At 50.0% G+C, this 24,298-nt stretch overlaps 1 protein-coding gene across 1 annotated transcript; it reads left to right on the forward strand.

The window, feature by feature from the left end:
• Positions 1-6: 6 nt before the first annotated feature.
• Positions 7-23,945, forward strand: TRIM3 (tripartite motif containing 3). The gene is made up of 12 exons (XM_029957465.1): positions 7-101; positions 8,022-8,187; positions 13,811-14,042; positions 14,266-14,417; positions 14,648-14,828; positions 15,118-15,850; positions 15,971-16,074; positions 21,165-21,332; positions 21,520-21,688; positions 21,956-22,026; positions 23,082-23,222; positions 23,364-23,945. Exons 2-12 carry the CDS (start codon positions 8,057-8,059, stop codon positions 23,514-23,516), a joined length of 2,235 nt encoding a protein of 744 aa, XP_029813325.1. The 5' UTR covers positions 7-101; positions 8,022-8,056; the 3' UTR covers positions 23,517-23,945.
• The last annotated feature ends 353 nt before the right edge of the window (positions 23,946-24,298 follow it).

The following is a 24,298-nucleotide window of genomic DNA, read 5'->3' on the forward strand; positions in this document are numbered from 1 at the left end:
GGGCAGGGCTGGCGGACGGGCGCTGGCAGCGAGGGTAGAGCCGCGGGCCGCTCCGAGTGGCCGCAATCTGGGCCTTGGCCCTCCCATCCTGCTCCGCCGCGGTGAGTGCGACGGGCGGCCCCCAGGGGTGCGTTTGTGTCCCTGTTTGCTCGGGTCCGTGTCCAGGTCCGAGCCGCGGTGTGTCTGTCCGAGTGTCTGTGGGTGGGGGCACAGATGCTTTTCAAAAGCTGTGCCTGTCTCTATCCACGTGAGGCGTGTCAGTGTCCGTGAGAGCAGTGGGGGGATTCTTCGGGCTGTGGCTGCTCACGTGAGGTCCATGTTTGAGGGGGGAGGCGCGGGTGGATGGGTGATGGTTGCTTGGAGGAGCGCGGGGTTTGGGAGCTTGTATATGTTGGCGGAGGGTGTCGAACGCTGCGGCCGAGGGTGGCGGTGGTGTGGCGGGTGGGGTTGCTGAATGGAACTCTGGAATCTTGTGGCCCAGCTTGTCTGAACGGTTCCTTTCTCCCTGGGTGCAGACACTTCCACCCCTCGCTTCCCCCACCATCCTCCTCAGCCACCCAGAAGCCCACCAGCCAGGGTGGAGGACACTCTTTCCTCCTCCAGTGCTGCTCCCTTGACAGGAAGCCTCATCCGGAGGCTGCTTGTTGTAGGAAAGGACCCCTCCGGTTCCCTTTCTGCCTGGGCCCTGCCTAGAGGACCCCAGGCCCCTCCCTGGTTCCAGCCTCCTCCCTTCTGGACTTGGCTTCAGATCCTGGGCTGCAAACCTGCAGGGACAGATGGTTGCAGGTTGGAGGGGCAGGCTGCACCCCAGAGAGGTCGGTCTGACTGAAGGCAGGTCCTGGGCTTGTTCCTGATGTGGGGGTCTCTGATGTAGACAGCATACACCCAGGACTAACCCCAGGAGGAAGATGAAATCTTGGAGGTTGGAGTCGGTGCAGGGGTCTTTTTTACAGGTCTCTGCCTGTTTATCCAGCTCCCCAGTGCCCATTCATCCCCTAAGTAGGGCTCTGATTTGCTGCAGAATTGGAATCAGAGCTGCAGGCCTGACAGATGCCCTGCCTCTCTTGGCTTACATGCCTCCAGTGACAGAGCACTTACTACCTTATGCTGTGGGAAAGCTTATGTATGTTAAGCAGAGGTCTTTTTCCTTAGAACTTTGTTCTCTTGTCTTCTTATTGCCTATGCTTCTGTGTCTCTGTCTGATGAGAGGGAACTGCAGTGATTTAAACATGGCTCTCCTGTCACCAACACATACTGAGCACCCTCTGTGTGCCAGGTGCTGCCTCAGCCACTTAGGGGACAATGGCATTCTTGCTGAGAGAAGAGCTTGAGCAAAGGCCCAGGGTTGTGGTAGTATAGCCTGTGTTCAGAAAAACAACAAAACCATATGGCTAGAGAAAGGGTACCCAGAGGGAGTGTCATGGGTGCCCTAAACTTAGCAAATGTTTATTCTGGAAGGGCAGTGGAAACAGCTGCACACCTAGCCTTACCGTGGAAAGCAGCAATCAAATCCTCAAGGTGGTACAAGATGAGATTTAATCATGGCACATATTACAGTCTGTAGGGACCTTTGGCTGGAAAGAGAACCATGGGAATTGCAGATATGGAGAACAAAAAGACCCCCCCCATCCCAATTTACAAGTAAGGGGCTGGAGTACAAACTTGTCCAGCATCTTACCTTGCATTAGTGAGATTAGTGACAGAGTCAAGACTGGCTCCTAAATCTGCTGACCTTTTAACTTTGACACATTTTAGAAGCAGAATCAAGGATATAGTCATAGCTGGTATCTGAAAGTTGAAAGAACAGGAAGAACTTAGAAGATTCCTAGGGTTCTGGCTGCTGGGGCCAGGTGGATGATGGTACCTTTTGTTGAGATAAGAAAGACCAGCAAGAAGAGTAGGTTAGGGGGGAAATCAGTTTTAGACTAATCTCTATGCATCATCCATGTAGAGATGTTCAAGATACGGCTGGGTATAATGGGTTGACGTGCGAGAAAGTTTTCTGCAGAGGAGATAAGGCTTTGAGAGTCAAGTGGATGGTTACTGAAGCCATGGGAGATGGTGAGATTTCCCAGGTCTAGTATATGAAACTAAGAGAAGAGGCCCCAGATCAAAGACCTTTGGAGCTAAACATTTAAGGAATGAGCAGTGAAGACACAGCTAGAGAGACAGGTGGAGAGTCCTCCTCGAGTGGATTGTGAGAACATCTAGGACAACCTCTGTCCTTTGAGTCTTGCTCTCTGAGTCTTGCTCTCTTGCCCCAACTGGTCCATGTTTCTTAATTTTTTATGCTTCTGTTCCTTTACTCACTGTTTTCCCAATGTACCTGCCAAACTCTTTCAGGAATCAGCTCATATAACCCTTCCTCTGAAAGCCTTCTTTATTATCCCCTAGCACATTCAGAGTTAGATACTTCCTCCTCTTTTTGTCCATAATAGTTAGACTATGTCAGTATCATGACACTTACCACATTAGAACTCTGTATTTCCATGTCTCTTCCCCATGCTAGTCTGAGAATTGGTGAAGGACAGGGAGTGCATCTGTTTCAGCTCTGTGTCTCCAGTTCCCAGTTTAAGAGCCTGGCCCAGAGCATGCCCAGCGAAGTTTGATTGTTTGATAAGTTAATCAGCTGATTAAATGCTGCATCCACCTGCTCAGTCTGGCAGTGATGGGGGAGATGGCACTGTGAATTACATCACTTTTCTTCACTGCCAGTCTTTTATTGAAAGGATTCCTTTGCTTTCAGGACTCTTCCTTTTCCAAGGCTTCATCTTTCCTAGAGAAGCCCCCAAAACTATAACCTCAAGTTATTTGTCATTTTTTTGAGGTCTCCAATGATCAAATACATTTGGGGGCTAGTGAATGGGAACAAGTTATTTTAGGAAACAAGTGAGTCTAATTGACCTCTTGCATCATTTTTTAACAATGCCTTGGTCACCTACCTCCAGTCACAGCTGTGTAAAGCATGTATATTGGGTCTCTTGTGAGGCTTGTAGGAGGAAGTCATGGGGGAAATTGGATGCTGCTTGAGAATTTGGAGAAACCGAAAAGCCTTGAGACATCTCCTTTACAGATGCCAAGGATCTAATGGAGTCAGCACTGGCTTTCTTCATCTCCTCACAATCAACTTCCTCCTCAGCCCTCTGGATCTGGCTTCCTTTCCTCCAGCCCCTGGAAACCATACTCCCTAAAGTTAATGATGGCTTCTTTTTGGCTTTAGATCCTGGGGATTCTCTGCAGCATTTCAACAATGAAGACTGTTCCCTTATTCATGAAGTTTCTTCTTCCTTGGCCTTCATATCTCTCTCTCCTGTTTCTCCTGCCTCTCTGGCCATACCTTTCAATTCCTTTGCAAGCTTTGATTCCTGGGCCTATCCCTTAAATGTTGAGGTTCCTCAGCCTAGTCACAGGCTTTCCTTTCTCTCCGTATGCTCTGTCTGTGTGATGTCAGCCAATACCATGGCTTCAGGCACCATGTCTATACCAGTAACTCCCAAATCACTGTCTCCAGATCGATCTTTTTTCTAGACTCCAGCCTAACTTTCCCACTGCCCCCTGGACCTCTCCACTCAAAAGGCCCAGTAGGCTCCTCAGATCTGTCTTGCTAAAACACTGAACTTATCCTTTCATCTAGCTGCTTCTCTCCCAGAGTTTCCAAGCCAGAAAAGAAGGAATAATCTCCAGTTCTTTCTTCTCCATCTACTCTTCACATCACACCAACCAGTCATCAGTTTCTGTCGATTCCTCCCTGTGAAATCTACTTCTCTCCACCTCCCCGTTGCTCCTTCCCTAGACGAAGCCAGCATCACCTTTCCTGTGGAATACCATGCAGACTCGCCTCTCCGCTGGTAACCTCTATAAACTGTTTTTCACACTGCAGTCAAAAAGCTACTCTTTTGGCTCTAACACCTTCTACTTAAACCCTCTCTGCCCACCTACCCCCCACCCTACTCTATCCAAGGTTTCCTTTGCTCTTTGGATAAGGCCTTAATCCCCAAGCAGGGAAGAGTAAAGTCTAAACTCCTTAATAAGGCCAATAAAGCATTGTATGATCTAGCTCCTGTCTATCATTCCATCTCAGTCCTTATCCTTCCCCTGTCACAGTGTGTGATTCAGTCTCCTGATGCAGAAGGTACCATGTCTGTAACTTTTACATATCCTGGAGCTCTCAGCATGAATGTCACTTTCTTCAGGAGAATCCCCTTGACTCCCATCCTCCAGTAACCCCCCTTCCCTGCCCCAGCTCTAGGTTAGGTGACCTCTGTGCTCCTGGAGCAACCTGTGCTTCCCCACAAAGCCTTCTGTATTTACAGTGGAGTCATCTGTTTATGAGACTGGAATCCATGAAGGCTGCACTGTGACCATTTATCTTTGTGTTCCCAGTCCTAACAGAGGTGTTGAGTGAATGATTGATTGGGGAAAAGAGAACTGAGCCATAAAAGATAGGTAGGATAAGGGATGCAGGGGTGGCAGTGGCAGCGGCAGCCTGAGGAAGGAGGGTGAAATCTCAGGTTTGAGTTCAAGATCCTCCAAGTTTCTGCTGTGATAAACAGTCCACTTAAACCATCACCTAGAGGACCTTGGGGCAGTGGGATGGGAGAGGTGGGAGTATGAATCCAAGAGAAGAATGGAATCAGTGATTCAGGCTGGGGTATGGCCTCAGCAGTTGCATGCCAGGCAAGTCTGGGTGGGGAACTGAAGCAGGAAGGGGAAGGGAGGGAGGAGCTGTCCGTCCTTGGATGTGGCCCAGTCCCCGCCCCTGTGTGACAGGCTGGGAGAGCCCCTTGGGCTTGGAGAGAGGTGGAGCCTGACATCCAGCTGCCCCAGCAGGGCCCAGTAGACCACTCCCACTCTTCCTCCCAGCCCTCCCCTTCACCAGACTGAAGCTTCAGCTTGGCTCCCACCTCCTGTTCCTTCTGCCAACCCTCAATCTGTCCTCTTCCTGCTATGTCATCCTGGTGTTAAGTCTCTCTGGAGAGAGAACCTCCGAGTCCCAGTGCCCACATCAGGAGAGGATGCTCTCACAGGGATGCCCTTCCTATCCTGTTCTTACTTATGCCCACCCTTATACAAACATAAGACACATGCAGTTCAGTCCTGTGTTCCTCCTCACACCTGGAGAGGGCTCTGGACTGGCCCCGCTGCGTGCATGCATGCATGCATGTATTCATTCATCCATTCATTCATTCGTTCATTGTCTTTCAGAAGCCATGATACATTGAGCTGGGCACAGATAGTGGTTACCTGATTCTAGTCACCCCCTATTTTGAAGTAGTCCAGCTATCTTTCTGCCTTCATTCATGGCCACATTTCTCTCAGGAATTATCTACACCGCTATGTTAATTTTTTCATCTCCATTCATCATTCAGCTCTAACCTGGCACTGGCCCCTGCTCTGCCACCAGAAGCAAACCTGGTGGGCATTCCAGTCTTCATCTGACTTCACCATCCCTTCTTTCTGGAATCAGTCTCTTCCTTGGATTTATTTGGTCCCACAGTCTCTTGTTTTTTTCTATTCCTTTGGGTTCTCCTTCACTCTCCACTGTCTCTAGGCAGCCTCATCCATTCTCATTGCTTTAAGTGCTGTTAATATGCCAATGCTTCCAAATCAGTAATCAGCCAGATTCTGTTGTATTCCGTACTTGACATCTCTCCCCAGATATCATACAGCATCTCAAACTTAGCATGCCAAAAACAGAATGCCCCAGATCAGTTCTGCAGCTTTCACTGTCTCTGGGCATGGCCCACCATTTGCTTAAGTGAGAAACCTGGAGTCATTAATGGCAATCCCTTTTCCCTCTCACACCCAATCCATTGTGATGTTTTTTTGATTCAGCCTCATAAGTATTTCTCAATTCATTCTACCTTTTTGCCTATTATCTCTGCCAATACCCAACAGCATTTGACCCGAAGGACTGAGGCAGCTTCCTGACTAGTCTCCCTGCTTCTACTCTGGCCTCTCCTCAATCCTCATAGCTACCAGAAGAGGTTTTTACTTTATTTTTATTTTTTGTAAATTGCACCATTCCTCCCCCTAACCTCTAATCAGGATAAAGTCCAAATACTTAACATCAAGGTCTTTGGTGATGTCATTTTAGCCTCATTTCCCAGACTCACCTCTTGTTTTTTAATCACTTTGCACCGACCACGTGGTCCTTTTGGATTCTCAGTGAGCCTTCTCCCTAAGAACTTTCAGTCATGTTTCTTCAGCCCAGAATGATTTCCTTGCCTCACCCTTTGATGCCCCACCCTCATCCCTACCATTTTCCTTCTATCCCTCAGAGCTCTGCTTGCAAGTTACCTGCTTGGAGAGGCCTCTGATCACCCAAACAAAACAGTGTTTTTTCTCATAAGATCCTTTCCTTTTTATAGCACTCCCCTCCCCTTCAGTTTGTAAGTATGTATTTGTTTATTTACTTTTAAAACGTCACCACTACAAGGATAGTGACTATATCTGTTTTGTTTATCACTCTATCCCCAGCGCCTGTACAAAGTAGGCATTTAATAAACATTTGTTGAACTATGAAATAATTATTCAATAAATACAGAGCAATCCTTATGTCAGGCTCTCTGCTGTTAGGGATTAAAAAAGTAAAACATCATGTCTGCCTTCAAGAACTCTTCATGCAGTGGAGGAAGTAGAGAAGTTACAAGGATATCATAGTATAGCATATATGGGCTAGAATGGAGAAATACAGGGTATGGAGGGACACAAAGGTGGAATACCTAACCCAGACCTCAGGAAATCAGGGAGGACCTTCTGGGGGAAGTGACATTTATATGGAGACCTGAAAGATCCGTGGGAGTCAGCCAGGTAAAGGGGAGCCTGTAAGAGGATCTCAGGCTAAGGGAATAGAATGTGTAACTGCCCAGAAGCAAAAGAGAACACCGAGTTTTCCAGGAACTAAAAAGAAGCCACTGTGATTTTTAAAATAAATGTTTGTTCATTTTTGAGAGAGAAAGCATGGGCAGGGGAGGTGCAGGGAGAGAGGGAGAGAGAGAGAATCCCAAGCAGCCTCTGTGCTGCCAGTGCAGAGCCTGAAGTGGAGCTTGAACTCATGAACCATGAGATCATGACCTGAGCTGAAATTAAGAGTTGGACACTCTTTGATTTTTTACTTTGCTTTTCTGTTTGGAGTGTCATTGTAACTACTGTATTGTAAATGATGGAAAATAATTGCATATGTTAAAAAAATATGAAACCTTATAAAGTAAAAAAAATAAAATAAAAATTAATGAAAGAAAAAAAAAACAAGAGTTGGACACTCAACCAACTAAGCAACCCAGGTGCCCTGTGATTGATCATAGAATTATGAAACATGAAATAGTAGAGGGAGGTATAGGCCACCCAAAGCTAAACCTTGTTGGCCAACATAAGGAGTTTGGACTTTGTTCTCTGGACAATGGAGAACCGTTGAGGGATTTTAATAGGGAGTAAGTGACAAGATGGCACTGTGTTTTAGGAGACTCGGTCTAGCTGCGAGGGAGATGGATAAGAAGGCACAAGCAAGGAAACAAGGACACCAGTTATGAGGCTCTTGTATCATAGCAGAGACTCTGTAGGATGAGGTTTTGGGGAAGGCAGAGGAAACGATGGAAGGGTGTGTCACTGAAAGTGAGCAGCTCCGTACTATGTACTCAACAGGCACTATCACAAGTTCTCAAAACATCCATTTGAGGTATGGATTATTCCCATAATTGCAAATCAGGAAACTGAGGCTCAGAGAGGTTGTATGAATTGCCCAAGGTCACATATCTGGTCAGAGGCTGAGCTGGGTTTGAAACTCAATGTAACCCTAAGGCTGTGGTTTTAATTAGAGCACCTTGCTCAGGGGTCACTCAGCACACCTTCCTCACCCTGTTCCCTCCTGATCGTGGCCTGTCCTGCCTCTGTCCTGCCTCTGTCCTGCCTCTGTCTAGAAAGAAATGGGGTTAGTTCTCTGCAGGGGATTTGAGTGGTGAGGATCCGGTGGGAAGAGGAAATGCAAGCTTCCCAGGGTCTGACCATGTCTCTGTATGCAGGCCGGTGTGAGTGGCAGGAGCCATCTGTGAACACCATGGCGAAGAGGGAGGACAGCCCTGGCCCAGAGGTCCAGCCGATGGACAAGCAGTTTCTGGTGTGCAGTATCTGCCTGGATCGGTACCGGTGCCCCAAGGTCCTGCCTTGCCTGCACACCTTTTGTGAGAGGTGAGAGGGTGTGTATACCAGGGAGGGATGAGGACATTGCCAGCCCTGCTGAGAGGGGGTGGCATGTGCAAACCTATAGGAGGTGAGGAAAATGGGTACACATGGAGGGAAGCAGATGCACCCCAACCTGCGGGAGATGAAGCCTTGGTGCAAGAATATGTGAGAGAGGACCAGAAGCTGCTAACACAAGGCCATGCCCTGCCCCTTCCCAAACCTCAAGGCAGCTTTCAACACCGTCAGAGAAATCAAACAGAGCCAAGACTCTCAACAAGCTGCAGCCTCAGAAGAATTTGTCACCAGTGGGAGGATAGAGGAAGGTCTGTCCTTCCCTGGTTGTCCTGAGGCACTGAGTGAAAGGCAACCCCCACCCACTCCCAGCCTTCAGACTTTTATCTGTTGTTTACTCATTCAGCAAATATTATTTATTGAGCACCTACTATGTGCCAGACGTGTCCCAGGCGTTGGGTATGATAAACAAACAGATATGATAACTTGCTCTTAGAATATAGTTAAACAGAAAGATGATCAAAGGATCATACAACCAGACTATAAATAAATGTAAGTATTGCTCTCTTTATAAGGCCACAACCTAAGTGCTAAGATATGAGAGTTTAGGTAGGATCTGCTGTAGTTCAGAGAATGAGGGAAGGCTTCCCTGAGATGTGACCAGAGTGTGCACCGAGTGAAGTTGGTAAGTTAGCTAAGCGAAAGGAGCACAGCAAGCACTCTAGGCAGAAAGGAGAACGTGGGAAAAGGCATGTGGCATAAGGGAACGTGTCAGGTAAGAGGGCCTGGGGGAAGCCGAGTGAGTCTGGAGCACAGCAAGAGTGATTGAGGTGGTGAGGGATAAGTCAGACAGGCAGGTGGGGCCCACACCACAAGGGGCTTTGTACACCTATTAGGGAACTCTGCCTTTACCCTGAGAGCCGTTGGTCCCTGGGTCTCCTCACCATTGCCTCCACCTACGCCTTCCCGCTGCTCTCTGCCTTCATGGAAAGCTGCCTTTGCCACAGGGACACCGCTTCCTTCCAGCGCCCCTGCCCCCCATGCTCTTTAAGATTTAAGCTCTGCTGCTGTCTCCCCTTCATTAGCTGGAAGCACTCTCAGCCTTCTGGCCTATTCCAAGCTCTTGCATCAACCTGAGTGGCTTCACTACTCGCTTTGGCCTCTAGGTTCTTGACTATTTCTCCAGGAACATCCTCCATACCACCTCAGTCATACTTTCTCCCCACTGTGCCTGGACCTTGCTATCACTTCTGCGGTCATAAACTATGGTATCCCACTTCTGCTTCCCATTACCCCACTCCCACTAGGGCATCTTTGACTGGGTATAGACACCCAGCCCCCTCAACTCTCCCTTTTCTCCATCCTTTCCCCCTGGGATGGCTGAGCATGTGCCTGGCTGCCTGGTTCCCTCAGGTCTTTGTTCTTTTCAGAACCCATGCAGCAGACCTCAAACCTGGATGGGAACTGTAACTGGACACCTCTGTCTGCACCTCCTCCTAGGCCCGGATCACTGACAACTTCTGCAGAAAATCAGTGCCTGAGAAATTATGCTAGCAGGAGCCACCATGTATTGATTGCTTATTATTGGCCAGGGACTGGCTAACTGATATACATGCATTGAGTTACTTAATCCTCATAATTGATACTTTATTACCCCTATTTTACAGGAGAGTAAACTAGGTTCAAAGCCACTGAGTAATTAAGAAATATTTCTGAAGCTCCATAGTAAGTAAGTAGCCAAGGTCTGAATCCAGGTTTGACTGTAGGGCCTTCACTGTTAATTACTAGTCATTGATTTATCTCTTGGTCCCTGCTCTCAAAACACTTATGCTCTAGTGGATGGTGACTGACAGTAAGCAAGCAACAGTCCGACAGGAGAGTCATAGGTTGTGTTATGCTTTGCAGGAAATAAACAGGGAGATAGTGGGGATTGTTGGGCCACAGAGTCATCTACATAGAGTCATCAGGGAAGACTTCCCTGAAGAGGTGACATTTGACCTGAGACCTGAGGATGAGGAGACAGACTTGCAGATTATTCCAGGCAATGGGAAAAACTCATGCCAAGGCCTTCAGGAAGGAGTAGACTGGGCGTGTTCAGAGATCAAAAGAAGCGAGTGTGGCCGAATGAGAAGGATGAAGTAAGGTCTAAAAGCATCAGGGCAACTCATGGAGGAACTTGGTTTTAGGAAAGTGTTTAGATTTTATTTCTAAACACAATGGGAAAACATGGGGTGAGATTTTTTTTTAAAGGCAGGGAAATAATGTGAAATAAATTAGATTTTTAAAGCTCACTCTGGCTGCTGTGCGGAGAATGGATTACAGAGGAGCAAGAATGGAAAGAGGAAACTAGTTAGGAAAGTAGTGTAAACCAGGTGTGCTGAACACATAGGAAGGAGGTCCTGACTAGTTCACAAGTATTTTGCAAAGGAAAGCCCAGATTCAGTGAGCTGGGAAGAGAGCTGCAGGGGGATGGAGTCGAACGGCTGAAATTCAGATTTCAGGGTTGATGCAGTGACTGGAGATGAGAAACGAGAGGTGGGGGGAGCATGAGAGTAGACGAGGTGAAGTGGAGGAAAAGATCACTGGGCATGAGGAGGCAAGGAATTAAGAGATCCTGATGGTGAATGGATCATGTCGTGGATGTCAGAGCCCCTAAGAATGACGGCAGGAGTGCGTGGCGGCGGGTGGGTGTGCAGCATTAACAGAAGAAGAGAGTGAGCCTGAAGAATGACTTTAGGAACTGGGGAAGCACCCATGAGGTCATTGGAGATAATAACAGGAGGGGTGGTATAGACAGAAGGCATGAGCTTCCAAGGAGCTAAAGAAGAATAGAAATGTTCCAGTTGGGGGCAGGGAGGACTCAACCTCACCTCTGGCCCTAAGGAATGTGGAATGTGAGACAAGGCCATTCTCTACTTGAGAGGACTGCAGGGAAAACTAGGTCACAAATAAGTTAATATTTGTGAAGCACTTAGAATCATGCCTGGCACATCATGCTTGTTAAATAAATAAAAAATAATTAAATTAAAATTGTTCCAGTGGTGAAGAGAACATTAAGAGAAGAGATTGAGGCTATGGGAAAGTGTACAACATGCAGATCTTCCCTACACAGATTCGTGGTCTCCCAGTACACCTACAGTCTGTGTTTCTAGCAAGCTTCCTCTCGTCCTCCCTCCAGTGACTAATCCGAGCCCTCACCAGTCTCCTGAACCCCTCCTTCACTCTCAGCAGCTGATCTTGCCTGAGGCAAGTAAAGCATGGTCTCTAACTTCACCCCTGTGCTCAAGGACATCCACCTCTCTTTCCCTTTTCCCCCCATTGACAGGATGGGGTCCACTCCTCCTCTTCAGGGCCAACCTGAGCCATTACCCCCTCCCAGAGACCTGTCCACACTTCTTGTCTCTTCTGTCTCCCTTTCTACTGACTCCTCAATGCATAAACACACTCAAGGCTCCCATTACAAACAGATAAGAACTCTCTTTTTTCCCTTTGTCCAGCTAGCTGCCAAGCAGTCCTTCAACCCCCATCTTGCCCAAACTCCCAGCCTCCCATTCGTTCTTCAACTGGCAGCAGTCAAGCTCTCCTCCCCCCACCCCCACCCCACACTCACCCCGTTTTCCTTACAGACAAAAGTACTCTCACTGGCCAAATTCAGGGGGCATTTTCAAATCCTTTCCTCTCCTGACTCCTCAGCTGCTTTTGACACTCATGACTGCTCCTTCCCTCCTTCTGGAAATGCGCTAGTCTCCACATCTTGACAGTGTCTCTCCTCTTACCTCTCTACTGGTTCCTCTTTGCTCTCCTCAGTCAGTATTTCCTGTGCCTTCTGCCCTGCTCTTGTCACTGAATCCACCTTTTGGGCTGATCTCAACCTCTTCTGTGGCTGCAGAGGCCATCTCAGTGTTGATGGCATCCCCATCTCCCTCTAACCTACCTTTTCCCCAATCACCTCCTGCACTCCACCCCCTGGATGTCCCACTGTTCCAGTAAACTCAGCCAGGTCAAAGCTGAACGCCTTTATAAACCACTCCCTTTTCTGTGTTTCTCATCTTAGTGACTGTCACCACAATCCACTCAGTCCTCTAAGCTTGGAATCTGGGAGTCAACCAAGACTCCTCTCTCACTCCCCGTATCTACTGAGACCTAACACCTCCCACTGCTTTGCTTCTTAAATACTTGTCAAATTTGTTCCAGCTCATAGTCTGCATTGCTGCTGCCTAATTCCAGGTTTTTCTCATCTACTGCAAGATCTCTTATAAGCTGATTGCAAGAGTATCTTGGCTAAGCACATTTTTGTCTTGGATTTGAATCCAGGTTCTAGGGCTCACTAGTTTTGTTACTGTGGACACTTACCCCTTTTTAGTCTATTGACATAAACATAAAGCACAAAGCATAGCACCTGGGACATAGTACTTAATAAACGGTAACTGGATGATGACAATGATGATGCTACCACAGCCTGTCTGCTGTCTCACCACGTTCAAATTCATCCTCCACACAGAGGCGATGAAGAGGATAAAATGTAAACCTGGCTGTACCATATTCCTACTGCTCTCTCTCTTGCTTTTGGGATAATTTCTAAGTTCCTCATGTGGCCCATTTGACCCTCCATGACTGGCCCCTGCCTCTCTCTCCAGACTTCTCTTACATTTCTTGCCTTGGACTTGGTCTGCAGCCACCTCAAACTGCTTCCCTACTTACACGATGCTCTTTCTGGCCGCTTTCTATGTCTAGAACACCTTTCCTCTTCTCCCTGCACTTCTCTTTGGTTAGGCTAACAATGATGTATCCAGGACGATTTAGCTTACGTCATCTCCTCAGAAGCCTTTCCTGGCTATTCCCTCCTCCCACCCTGGGCCAGATGCCCTTTCTGTGCATTTCCTTATCACTGCATGTACAGTCTTCTTTATGTTAATAAATAATACTAATACCCTACAATATATAGTGCTTGCCATGAGTCAGCATGTAAGCACTTCACATTTAATCCTCCCTCCAGCACCCTGTGAAGTCTGTGCTATCTCCATTTTGTAAAGCAAGGATCCTTAGCTCATAAAATTTAAGTAACTTGTCAGGGGTTACGTAGTATAATAGATGACCGACCTAAGAATCGAACCCAGGCAGCCTAACTCCAGGACCCATGCCCTTATTATATTATTTACTTCTCTAAATTCCTTCTGTGACTTTTTTTTCTTTTTAGATTTGTAAGTATTTTAGAGATGGGCCCTATGCTTTATCTTTGTATCCCTAGAGCTTTGCACAAATTTGGCAAGAGGAGGCAGTAAATGTTTAATGACTTAATGGGGGGAGGAGCTAGTAGTACATTTTCTAGGAGAAGGGTTTGTAAACACCTGTGGAAGGTGAGCCTGTGTTTGTACACACTGTGAGGAATGCAGATCTGTCTGCTCTTCTGAGGGAGATCAGGGATGTGTTTCCACTCAATAGTAAAAGGTGAGACCTTTTACATGGGTTGGCAGGACAAAATGTATGTGCCAGCCAGAGAGGTTTCAAAATAAAGTGTATGATTGGGAGAAGGATTGGCATCTTAGAAGGTATGAGGAGGGGTGCACTGATTTTGCCCACCCCCTCCTTTCTTCGACTCCCCCTCCTCCCTGGCCAGATGCCTCCAGAACTACATCCCTGCCCAGAGCCTGACGCTGTCATGTCCGGTATGTCGGCAGACGTCCATCCTCCCTGAGCAGGGCGTCTCGGCACTGCAGAACAACTTCTTCATCAGCAGCCTCATGGAGGCCATGCAGCAGGCACCTGATGGGGCCCACGACCCCGAGGACCCCCACCCCCTCAGCGCAGTGGCTGGCCGCCCCCTCTCCTGCCCCAACCATGAAGGCAAGGTGGGCCCAAGCAGGCCCAGTGAGGCCAGGACTTGGGGTGGAGGGGGAGGAGAGGTCGGGGGAGGGGCTGAGTGGCCGTGGGTGAGAGGGTGTTTCTCTGTACGAGTGGTCCAGGTAGGGGATGCACCTGGAAGGCGAGGGGCAAGGAGGGCAGATGGGGAGGAGAGGAGACAAAGAAGCTTGGGGTATAGCCATTGCCTGACTGGAATGCTTATGCCACCAGACGATGGAGTTTTACTGTGAGGCCTGTGAGACGGCCATGTGTGGCGAGTGCCGCGCGGGGGAGCACCGGGAGCACGGCACGGTGCTGCTGCGAGATGTGGTGGAGCAGCACAAGGCGGCCCTGCAGCGCCAGCTCGAGGCGGTGCGCGGCCGGTAGGAGCCTGGTGGGAACCCGGGCTGGTGGGTCCATAGGGAGCGGGGAGCAGCTCAACGGGGCAGCGTGGAGGGGACCCTGGGGAGGCCAGAAATAAAATTCTTAGGGAGGGCAGGGAGGTCGGGGTAGGAGGGTCTCCTAGAGGGCACAGTGGGGTGCCCCCTGATAAGAACTGGTTTGGTGAGGGTATTCTCAAGCAACCCGGGTATGAGATATTTCCCGTCCCCAGACTGCCACAGCTGTCCGCAGCTATCGCCTTAGTGGGGGGCATCAGCCAGCAGCTGCAGGAGCGCAAAGCAGAGGCCCTGGCCCAGATCAGCGCAGCCTTCGAGGACCTGGAGCAAGCGCTGCAGCAGCGCAAGCAGGCTCTGGTCAGCGACCTCGAGGCCATTTGTGGGGCCAAGCAGAAGGTGCGTCTGTTTACTCTTCCCTACTACCACCCACTGTGACATGGCCTTATTGCCTCCACGCTTTCTCTGCTTTCCACATCTGGACAACCCTTTCCCTAGACTGTACGTTTTCCACATAGTCCCTTAGGTACCGCGGTATCTGTGTCTCCTGCCCATTCTCATGCTATAGTTCTGTAAGTTCCGCGGTATCTGTGTCTCCTGCACTTCTTTCATGCTATAGTTCTGTAAGTTCCCAAGGAATCACAGAGACCCTGTCTGCGTGACCAACCTTCCCCTATCTCCTTCTCAGGTGTTGCAGACCCAGTTAGACACACTGCGCCAGGGCCAGGAACACATCGGCAGTAGCTGCAGCTTTGCGGAGCAAGCACTGCGTCTGGGCTCTGCCCCGGAGGTGTTACTGGTGCGCAAGCACATGAGAGAGCGGCTGGCCGCACTGGCTGCTCAGGCCTTCCCTGAGCGGCCACACGAGAACGCGCAGCTGGAACTGGTCCTTGAGGTCGATGGGCTGCGGCGATCGGTGCTCAATCTCGGCGCGCTGCTCACCACGAGCGCCACTGCCCATGAGACCGTGGCCACGGGCGAGGGTCTGCGCCAGGCGCTCGTGGGCCAGCCCGCCTCGCTCACCGTCACTACCAAAGACAAGGATGGGAGGCTGGTGCGCACAGGCAGCGCGGAGCTGCGCGCGGAGATCACGGGGCCTGACGGCACGCGCCTTCCTGTGCCGGTGGTGGACCACAAGAACGGCACGTACGAGCTCGTGTACACGGCGCGCACCGAAGGCGAGCTGCTCCTCTCAGTGCTACTCTACGGCCAGCCGGTCCGCGGCAGCCCCTTCCGCGTGCGTGCCCTGCGTCCTGGGGACCTGCCACCTTCCCCAGACGACGTCAAGCGCCGCGTCAAGTCCCCTGGCGGCCCGGGCAGCCACGTACGCCAGAAGGCGGTGCGCAGGCCCAGCTCCATGTACAGCACGGGCGGCAAACGGAAGGACAACCCTATTGAGGACGAACTTGTCTTCCGAGTTGGTACAGATGGCTGAGGACCTAGCCAGATGGGGACGGGCAGTGGGCTGGGCAGATCTGGGAGGGAGGCTTGAATGACCTAAAAGTGAATTCTTTTGTTTTCCTCCCGTGCCTTCCCCACAGGCAGTCGAGGAAGGGAGAAGGGTGAATTCACCAATTTACAGGGGGTGTCGGCAGCTAGCAGCGGCCGCATAGTGGTAGCAGACAGCAACAACCAGTGTATCCAGGTAAGCACCTTTCCTACTCTCCCCTGACCCAGTAAATGTTCTCAAACAACAGCCCCCTGAGAAAAATAGTATACAGGTTACCTCCTGAAAAGTGAGCCAGTCCTTAAAGAGAGTATCAGTCCTTAAAGAACAATGAATCATAGCACCACCTGTACCCACCCACTTTCACTGGCCACACTGCCCAGCACTGTCACAGTTAGGCCCCCGGGTTTTCCTGTGCTTGAAGCCTCTACCTCCCAGGCTGGGGCTCAGGCCAGACCAGCTCCTGGACCCTGAAGATCTGGTTTATCCTTTGTGACCCTCTGTCTCCATTTGAGCCTCCACCTGGCTAGCTTACTTTGTCCCCTTTTCTCCACGTGGTCAGGTTGCAGGCTCTGCCCTCCCCTGCTTTCTTCCATCATCCCAGCCTGGCTCCAGAGTGTATCTTGTCTGTACTGGTCTCTGAAAACATCTAGTTGGCTAGACAGTCAAATGGGGGTAACTTGGGAAAAGAGGTGTCTTCCAGAGGCTACAGTGCAACCTCACAGGTTGTCCTGCTCTTGGTGCTCCCAGTCCCTCGCATACCTGATTCAAGCATCTGTCACACAAATAGACATGGCCATGCTGCACTTTGAGCTCCTTAAAGCCAGGAAACATGGCTTTCTCTCTGTTATTCTGTATAGTGAGCCCAGAGCCTAGTGACAGGCTCCAGCTTGGCAGACACAGTATAGCAGTTGAAAGCTCAGGCCCTGAAACCAGACACCTGGGCTTGATTCCTAGCTCTGCCACTTACTGACAAGTCATGTGACCTCCCTGAGCTTCGGTGAACTCATGTGTAAAATTAGGAAAAGAATACCTCATGGAGTTGCTGGGAGCATTAAAATGACATAATGCACTGTGTGTGACACCTGGTGAACCTTCTAATGTTAGCTATTGTTAAAAATATCATTGTCCAGGTGGAGACTGTAAACAAAAGCCAGGAGGTAGGAAAGTGCTGGAGGGGGTTGTTCAGGGAACTGTAAGGATCCCAGCCGGGTAGAGGTGGATTACTATAGAAGCCCAGTAGCTGAGGTAACGTTGTAAATGGTTTTAGAGAGGATGCTGTGGAATTGTGACTTTATCCTGTGCAGGATTGTTTGTACTACTATGCACTTCATTCAGTTCTTGGAAACATCTTATCAGGTGGCAAAACTTTTCTTGAAGATCCTTACTTCACTACACCTATACATTTAATGTCCTTTCTGACCCTGACTGAGTACCCCCATCACAGATATAGCTTTGCCAAAGGTCCATCCCTGCAGTGTCAGCTCCTCCCAACCCCTGCTTTCCATGTAGAAGGCTGAAAGTGCCAGGAACTCTTCCACAACCACATTCCCAGTCCTGTCCCGCCTGCTTTGATTCCTACCCTACTCCTAAGAGCAGAGGAATGGAGAGGCTCAGGGCAGCACATGGAAGCATTTGGGTCCAGCCCAGATAGCAAGGGAGGAATGAAGTGAGTAGGGCTGGTGCCAGGGCCCCACTCAGTCCCACCCTTCACCTTCTAGCTCTATTCCTCCTCCTTATGCCAGGGATGCCTTCTGGCACAAGAGCTGAGATTTGGGAAGCCTTCCCTGGTGTGCACACACATGAGTGCTCACACACACACAAAGATGCATGTTGCTCTGTCTCCCTGATGAAAGGCTGGGGAATTGAGAGGGAGGGCCTGGGGCAGCCCTCCTCCCCTCCAGACACCTGCCACGCCTACGGCAGCCCTCCTTACCCTACTCCCACCAGCACCCCAGCGACATAACTGCTAGGAGCTGGACTCTCAGATCCCAGAGCTGAGTTTCTGCTTCTTTTGTTTTGGGGTCCGCCAGCTTGGTATGGGGCGGGCCCCAAGTGGATGTTGTGACCTTGTGAACTTTTCCTCCTTTGGATCCTCTGTGGTGACAGCTGAGGCAAATCCCCTCTGATTTGTATATATTACATCCTTGTGTAATAGTCCTAGTCCAGAAATTTTATCAGCTCTTCTGTGAAAACTTCCTCATTTCCTTCAGGAAATGTATTAATCACATTCTCCTTTGAGTTCCCTCAGGCTTTGCAATCGCAATTTTCATACTTTACCAGAATCACTGACTTGTTTGTTTCATTTTTGTTAGTCTCTCTTCCCTCAGCTAGACTCAGATCCTGAAGTTATTTAGTGCTATTGTGGTATAGGAGAGAGATGTTAAGGTCCAAACTAGGCCTTCAGCAGATTCTAGAGAGGTTAAGAAAGTAAACATGGCAGGTGATGATGAGCCACCAGATGTCAAAGGAGAGAAGGAGTCAAGAATGGCAGGACTTAGTGCACTGGGTAGCTGGTGCTGCCATTCAGGAGCAGGCCTGGGTATAAGCTGATGAATTCTCTTGCGCACATGTTGAGTGTGAGATGGCTGCGTGGCCCCCAAGTGGTGATGGCCAGTTCTGTCTGAGATTGAGCTGAGGAATTCGTGTACTTGTTGGTGCTGTACCAGCGCTGCAAATGCAGCCGCAAACAAGGAAGATAGTCCCTGTCCCACCCGAGGCTTACGTCCTTTGGAGACAAAGGTGTTTAGCAGTTAGTTCCAAAAGTGTCAGTTGTTAGCAAAAGAACTGTACAGCATATATCATGGAGGCCTACCTTTATGTATATATATTGATTTAGGGGCTGGTGTTGGTCATCAAGGGCTTTTCTGAAGAAGTTACCTGGAAATTTCTAAGAATCAAAAGATGAGAAGGAGTTGGCTAGGTGTTAGGGGTGGGATAGGATAGGAAGGGAAAAGCCTACTCCACTTCCCCTCCCCTCTACTCCAAGCCTCAGCATTGAGCCAGAAACTGAGCTGTTCAGACTGGAGGAGGCACATACACAACCTCACTGCTGATCTGGTAGTACCTTTAGCCCCTCTCACATTAGCTTTCCAGATCATTGTGCCTTCCTCTCTTGCTACCTAGTGGTGGCCTGCCACAGGGGACCAGGAAGACCCCAGGGCTATGCTGGGCTGCCAGCTGAGGGCAAAGTAGAAGTCCACATCAGGAGGGAGGATCAGTTCAAACAGCCCTGCAGGCCTCAAGGATGGAGCAGGGGCAGGGAGCGTAGCCTGCTTAGGGGGAGCAGGTCTGGGTGGAAGAGCAAGGCTGAGGCCTAGCACTTGAGTTCCCCAAGACTGCTCCTGGTTCTGGCTCATCTTGTGTCCCTAGAGTCTATAACAAAGCAGAATATGTGAGACTTGTGTAGTGAGTGATGTTTTGGCTGTGAAGGAGAAGCCAGAAGCTATAGAGAGAGGGAGAATTGAAGGATGGGGAGACCTGAACATGTTGAATACCTCTTGCTCAGGAATACCTGAGCTTTTAGGATGGGGAGACATGGGCATGTTGGGCAGCTAAGAGAGGAGAGAAGGTAGGAGAGGGAAAAGGTTCGGGAGGTTCACTCTGTCCAGGAGGAAGGTTACCTGTCAGCCTCTTAGCCTGGATGTACTCATCTTTGTCACACCCTGCCCTTTCTTGTCTGCTACCAAGTCTTATCTTCCTCCCCTGTCTCCTAGTCCATCTTCACTCCAGCAAGTACCCCGGTCAAAGCCATCATCACTTCTCACCAGGACTAGTGCAGTGCCTCCGGCTGCCCAGCCAGTGTCCAGTGTTGCCTCCTCCCTGCAGCCAATGTGCTCTTTCTTAAAAGCTCCCCTGTGTTTTTTCCAACACCGCCAAGCAACTCTCTGGTCAGTGGACACTGACCAGGTGTCCTGCAAATTTAACTCAATTTTGACACTGTGTACCTAGAGATAGCATCACATCACACAAGACTGCCCTCACATCAGATGCCAGTCACAAGTCTGGGTTGTTACGTGTGCTTCTGACTGACCAGCTATAAATTGGAGGGTCATACAACCCCCTCCTCAAGTTCTGTTAATTTGCTATGGTGGTTCATGGAGCTCAGAGGAGCATTTTATTATGTTTGCCAGTTTACTACACAGGATACTATAAAGCATACAGATGAACAGCCAGATGGAGAGGTACACAGGGTAAGGTCTGAAAGAGTCTCTAGTGCGGGAACTTTGGTCCCTGTGAAACTGGGGTGTGCCACCCTCCACCATCCCGGCACCAACGTGGAAGCACTATAGATCTGTACCATTCCCCTCTTTTCCTCCTCAGAGGTTGGTGGGTAGGGCTGGAAGTTCCAACTCTTTAATCATTTGGTCTTTCCAGTGACCAGCCTCATCCTGAAGCTTCATAGGGGCCCCACTCTAAGTCACTTCATTAGCATAAGCTCAAAAAGGGGCTCCTTGTGAATGACAAAAAACAATCCTGTTAATCAGGAAATTCCAAAAGTTTGAGGAGCTCCGTGCCAGGCACTGGGGACAAAGACCAAATGTATTTCTTGTTATACTACAAAAGCAAATCTCATCTTGTCACTCCCCTGCCCAGAAATTTTCAGTGAATTCTCATTATACCCAGGCTGAAACCTTACTCCTACTGTTCATGGGAGTGCTCCCTGCAATCCAGCTTCACTGGACAGCAGTGCCCATACTAGACCCTGGGCCTTTTACACACTGTTCACTCTGCTTAAATGCCTTTCCGCCTCCTTTACTGGCCAGCTTTGGTTCATCTCTTGGCATCTTTATTAGGCTATTAGTTCAGATATTCCTCTTTGAGTCATTCCTGGCCATTCCTTGTCATTGCTCTCATATTCTTTTTTTTTTTTTAAGAGACAAAGTGTGAGCAGGGGAGGGGCAGAGAGAGGGGAGAGAGAGGGAGACACAGAATCTGAAGCAGGCTCCAGGCTCTGAGGTATTAGCAGAGTCCAGTGTGGGGCTCAAGCCCACAAACCATGCGATCATGACCTGAGCTGAAGTCAGACGCTTAACCCACGGAGCCACCCATGCGCTCGTATTCCCTGTCATATTCTTACAGTCTCATTCATACCTGTGCTACATGTCACTTCAGGTCTGCGGCCTTGTCTGATTCTTCACTATCCCCCCAGCATGGTGTCGGTAAATGCTTGTTGAATGACTGAATGAATGGGGGGAGGGTCTCCTCCCTCAGGATCTTGCTCCCTTCCCTCTGTGCCCACAGACTCTCCCCTCCTCCCCGCTCCCTCCCTTCCTCCTCTGCTCCAGGTTTTCTCCAATGAAGGCCAGTTCAAGTTCCGCTTTGGGGTCCGAGGGCGCTCACCTGGGCAGCTGCAGCGCCCTACAGGTGTGGCAGTGGACACCAATGGAGACATTATTGTGGCAGACTATGACAACCGTTGGGTCAGCATCTTCTCACCTGAGGGCAAATTCAAGGTGAGAGGCCTACTGTCACTGTGCTCCATATTCCTAATGGCCAGATCAGGTGACCATTCTAGTGCCTCCCGGTGGTGAGGGACTGCAATGGTCCATCCCCAGCCCAAGGTTCTCCTTTAGTGTCAGGCTGGGACTACTCTCCGGACCAGGCAGGATAAAGGCCCTAATGGGTATCCTCCTCCTCCAGACCAAGATTGGAGCTGGCCGCCTCATGGGCCCCAAAGGAGTGGCTGTAGACCGGAATGGACATATCATTGTGGTCGACAACAAGTCTTGCTGCATCTTTACCTTCCAGCCCAATGGCAAGCTGGTTGGCCGTTTTGGGGGCCGTGGGGCCACTGACCGCCACTTTGCAGGTATTGGGGAATAATTCAGAGATCTGTTCTGAAACTCCAGTCCCAGAGAACGACCCTGGATACCCCAGCTTTAACTACCCCTTCTATATCTTGGCCCCAGAGCACTCCCTCCCTTCACTATACCCTAGTACCATCATCCCAGAGACACCTGTCAGCCTGTAACACCCCACCCCTTTTCCAACACCCCAGCTTTATCATCCCAGATATTCTTCTTCATCCTGCTCAGTATCCCAGTTTACTGTCCTAGAGACTTCTTTCTATTTTCAGGGCCCCATTTTGTGGCTGTAAACAACAAGAATGAGATTGTAGTGACGGATTTCCATAACCATTCAGTGAAGGTCAGTGTCTTTCTTCCCTCAATGACCGCTGTCCTGACATCTTTTCCTCTTTCGCAAGACTCCTCTCTCCCTCACCATTATCCCCACCTTGAGATCATTCATTTGAACAATAAACGTTTGTGGCATGGCTACTTTGTCCCAGGCACTATGCTAGAAGCTGGGGATACAGCGATGAATAAAGCAAATACGCTGTCCCTCTTCTTGGTTATAGTAGGGAAGAGGTGAAGCAGCATGTTACAGTGTGTTATTATATTGCAGTATGATGTGATAGATTCTGTGGTAGGGAAGCGCAGGGCACTGTGTGAGGACATGGCAGAAGTATTTGATTTAGGTGAGACAGAGAACCACCTAAGGCAGCTGGGGAATTAACCAGAAGGGAGAGAAGGAGGAGATGATTTGAGACAAGGAGGACAGGAGAAGCCAAGATTTGGAGGTGGGAACCCTCACAGTGTGTTCGAGAAACCACCACCCAGTTCAGACTGGGTTTGAAGACAGGATTGTGGCTCAAGTGCAGATGAATCTTGTATGCCCTGTTAAGGGGCTTGCTCTCTTCCTAAGAGTTTGGGGAGTCACTGAAGAGTTGCAGGCAGTGGGGTAATGCAGTCCTGTGTTTTAGAAAGGTCACTCTGGCTGGGGTGAAACTGGTGTTGGGAAGATCCGTCTCTTGTAGTAATCTAGATGAGAAATGTTGAGGACCGCTGCAGTGGCAATATATACAGTAGGGTTCAGATTCGAGAGAATCAGCAGTTTGTGTTAATTCACTGGCTGTCAAGCAGAGGAAAAGGTGGAGTTGAGAAGGTCTCCTGGCCAAATGGGCATTGCCATTCACCAAGAAAGAATGCAGAGAAGTTGAGCTGTTAGATTTGATAAATCCAAGGGAAACAGGCCAGACCTATTCAACAGGCAGTGGGAAACATGGATGTGAAGCCTGGGATGAAGAACGGGGCTGGAGCTGTAGAACTGGGAGTCCTCAGCCCTGGGGCTTCACCCTGTCCTCCTCCTCGAAGGCTCTTCCCAAGGCCAGGTCCCCAGTCCCCAGCCCTTTCCCCTGCCAGGTGTACACTGCCGACGGAGAGTTCCTCTTCAAGTTTGGCTCCCATGGCGAGGGCAATGGGCAGTTCAATGCCCCTACGGGAGTAGCAGTCGACTCCAATGGGAACATCATCGTGGCTGATTGGGGCAACAGCCGCATCCAGGTAAGGCCCAGGGATGGCATGGGGGTGAGGCTTCCTGCTGTGCTCTGTGCACCACCCCCTACAGTCCCCCTGCCATACCCCTGCAAATGCCTCTCGTCTGCCTGATCTCACCTCTCCCTCCATTGTCCACTCATTCCCCAGGTATTCGACAGCTCTGGCTCCTTCCTGTCCTACATCAACACGTCTGCAGAGCCACTGTATGGCCCCCAGGGCCTGGCACTGACCTCAGATGGACACGTGGTGGTGGCCGATGCTGGCAATCACTGCTTTAAAGCTTATCGCTACCTCCAGTAGCTGCACAGGGGCCCTGCCTGGCTCATGGAGGGACAGACATGGGGGGATTGGACAAGAGGGTCTGGCCGGGAGTTGGGCCGGACCTGGCAGCACTGAATGTGGGCTGTGGGCGTGGGTGCGCCCAGTGCCCTCCCTCTCCCCGTCTCCCAACCCCACGGTTGCACTTTATTTATTCGGTTCTTGCTTTGGTGACTGGGTGGGCCTGGACTGTGGTCCCAAGGATGTGTGCAGAGCTTCACCCTTCCCCCTCTCCCCACCTTACACACCTGCCCTGTCCCCTCAGTCTGCCCCCTCACCCCCCAGCCTGGGGCCAGAACAGCCTCTCACTCCAGGGCAGAAGTCCCTCTGGTTGTCTCCCTACCACACCATACACACTGACAGAGACAGCAATACCCCATCCCCCATATTAAGTAAATGTGTTCACCAAGATTGTTTTGTTGCTTTCTTGTTGGGTAGGGCTGCAAGGGTATGGGAGGGTGGGACTCACTCTGAACTAAAAGGTGGACAAGCAGGCAGGCAGAGGACCCAGAGTGCTAAGAGTTCTGATGTTTTAAAGTTTCAGGAGTGGAGCACAAGAGAGGGTGAACCCTTGGGACTCTTAGCCATCTGCCAAATCCCTGTCCCTAGGTCCATGTCTCCTGCAGAAATAGTAAGTCCTTTGGCTGTGTGCCCTACAGCTGAGAAAGAGCCTGGGAAAAAATGACCTTTGCCCAGAACCCAGCCAGCAGCTGCAGGGAGAACAGTTTGAGGGCATGACAGTAATTCCTGAGGCCCAGGCCTTG

This window comes from Suricata suricatta, chromosome 11 (assembly GCF_006229205.1).
Source record: "Suricata suricatta isolate VVHF042 chromosome 11, meerkat_22Aug2017_6uvM2_HiC, whole genome shotgun sequence".
Taxonomy (NCBI): domain Eukaryota; kingdom Metazoa; phylum Chordata; class Mammalia; order Carnivora; family Herpestidae; genus Suricata; species Suricata suricatta.

What these genes read in the sequence shown, in the direction of transcription:
- TRIM3 (XM_029957465.1), top strand. Translation starts at nt 8,057, where the DNA reads ATGGCGAAGAGGGAGGACAGCCCTGGCCCAGAGGTCCAGCCGATGGAC. An exon ending in GCCCCAACCATGAAGGCAAG is followed by an intron (nt 14,043 to 14,265) that starts GTGGGCCCAAGC and finishes TTATGCCACCAG; the next exon opens with ACGATGGAGTTTTACTGTGA. An exon ending in CACTGACCGCCACTTTGCAG is followed by an intron (nt 21,689 to 21,955) that starts GTATTGGGGAAT and finishes TTCTATTTTCAG; the next exon opens with GGCCCCATTTTGTGGCTGTA.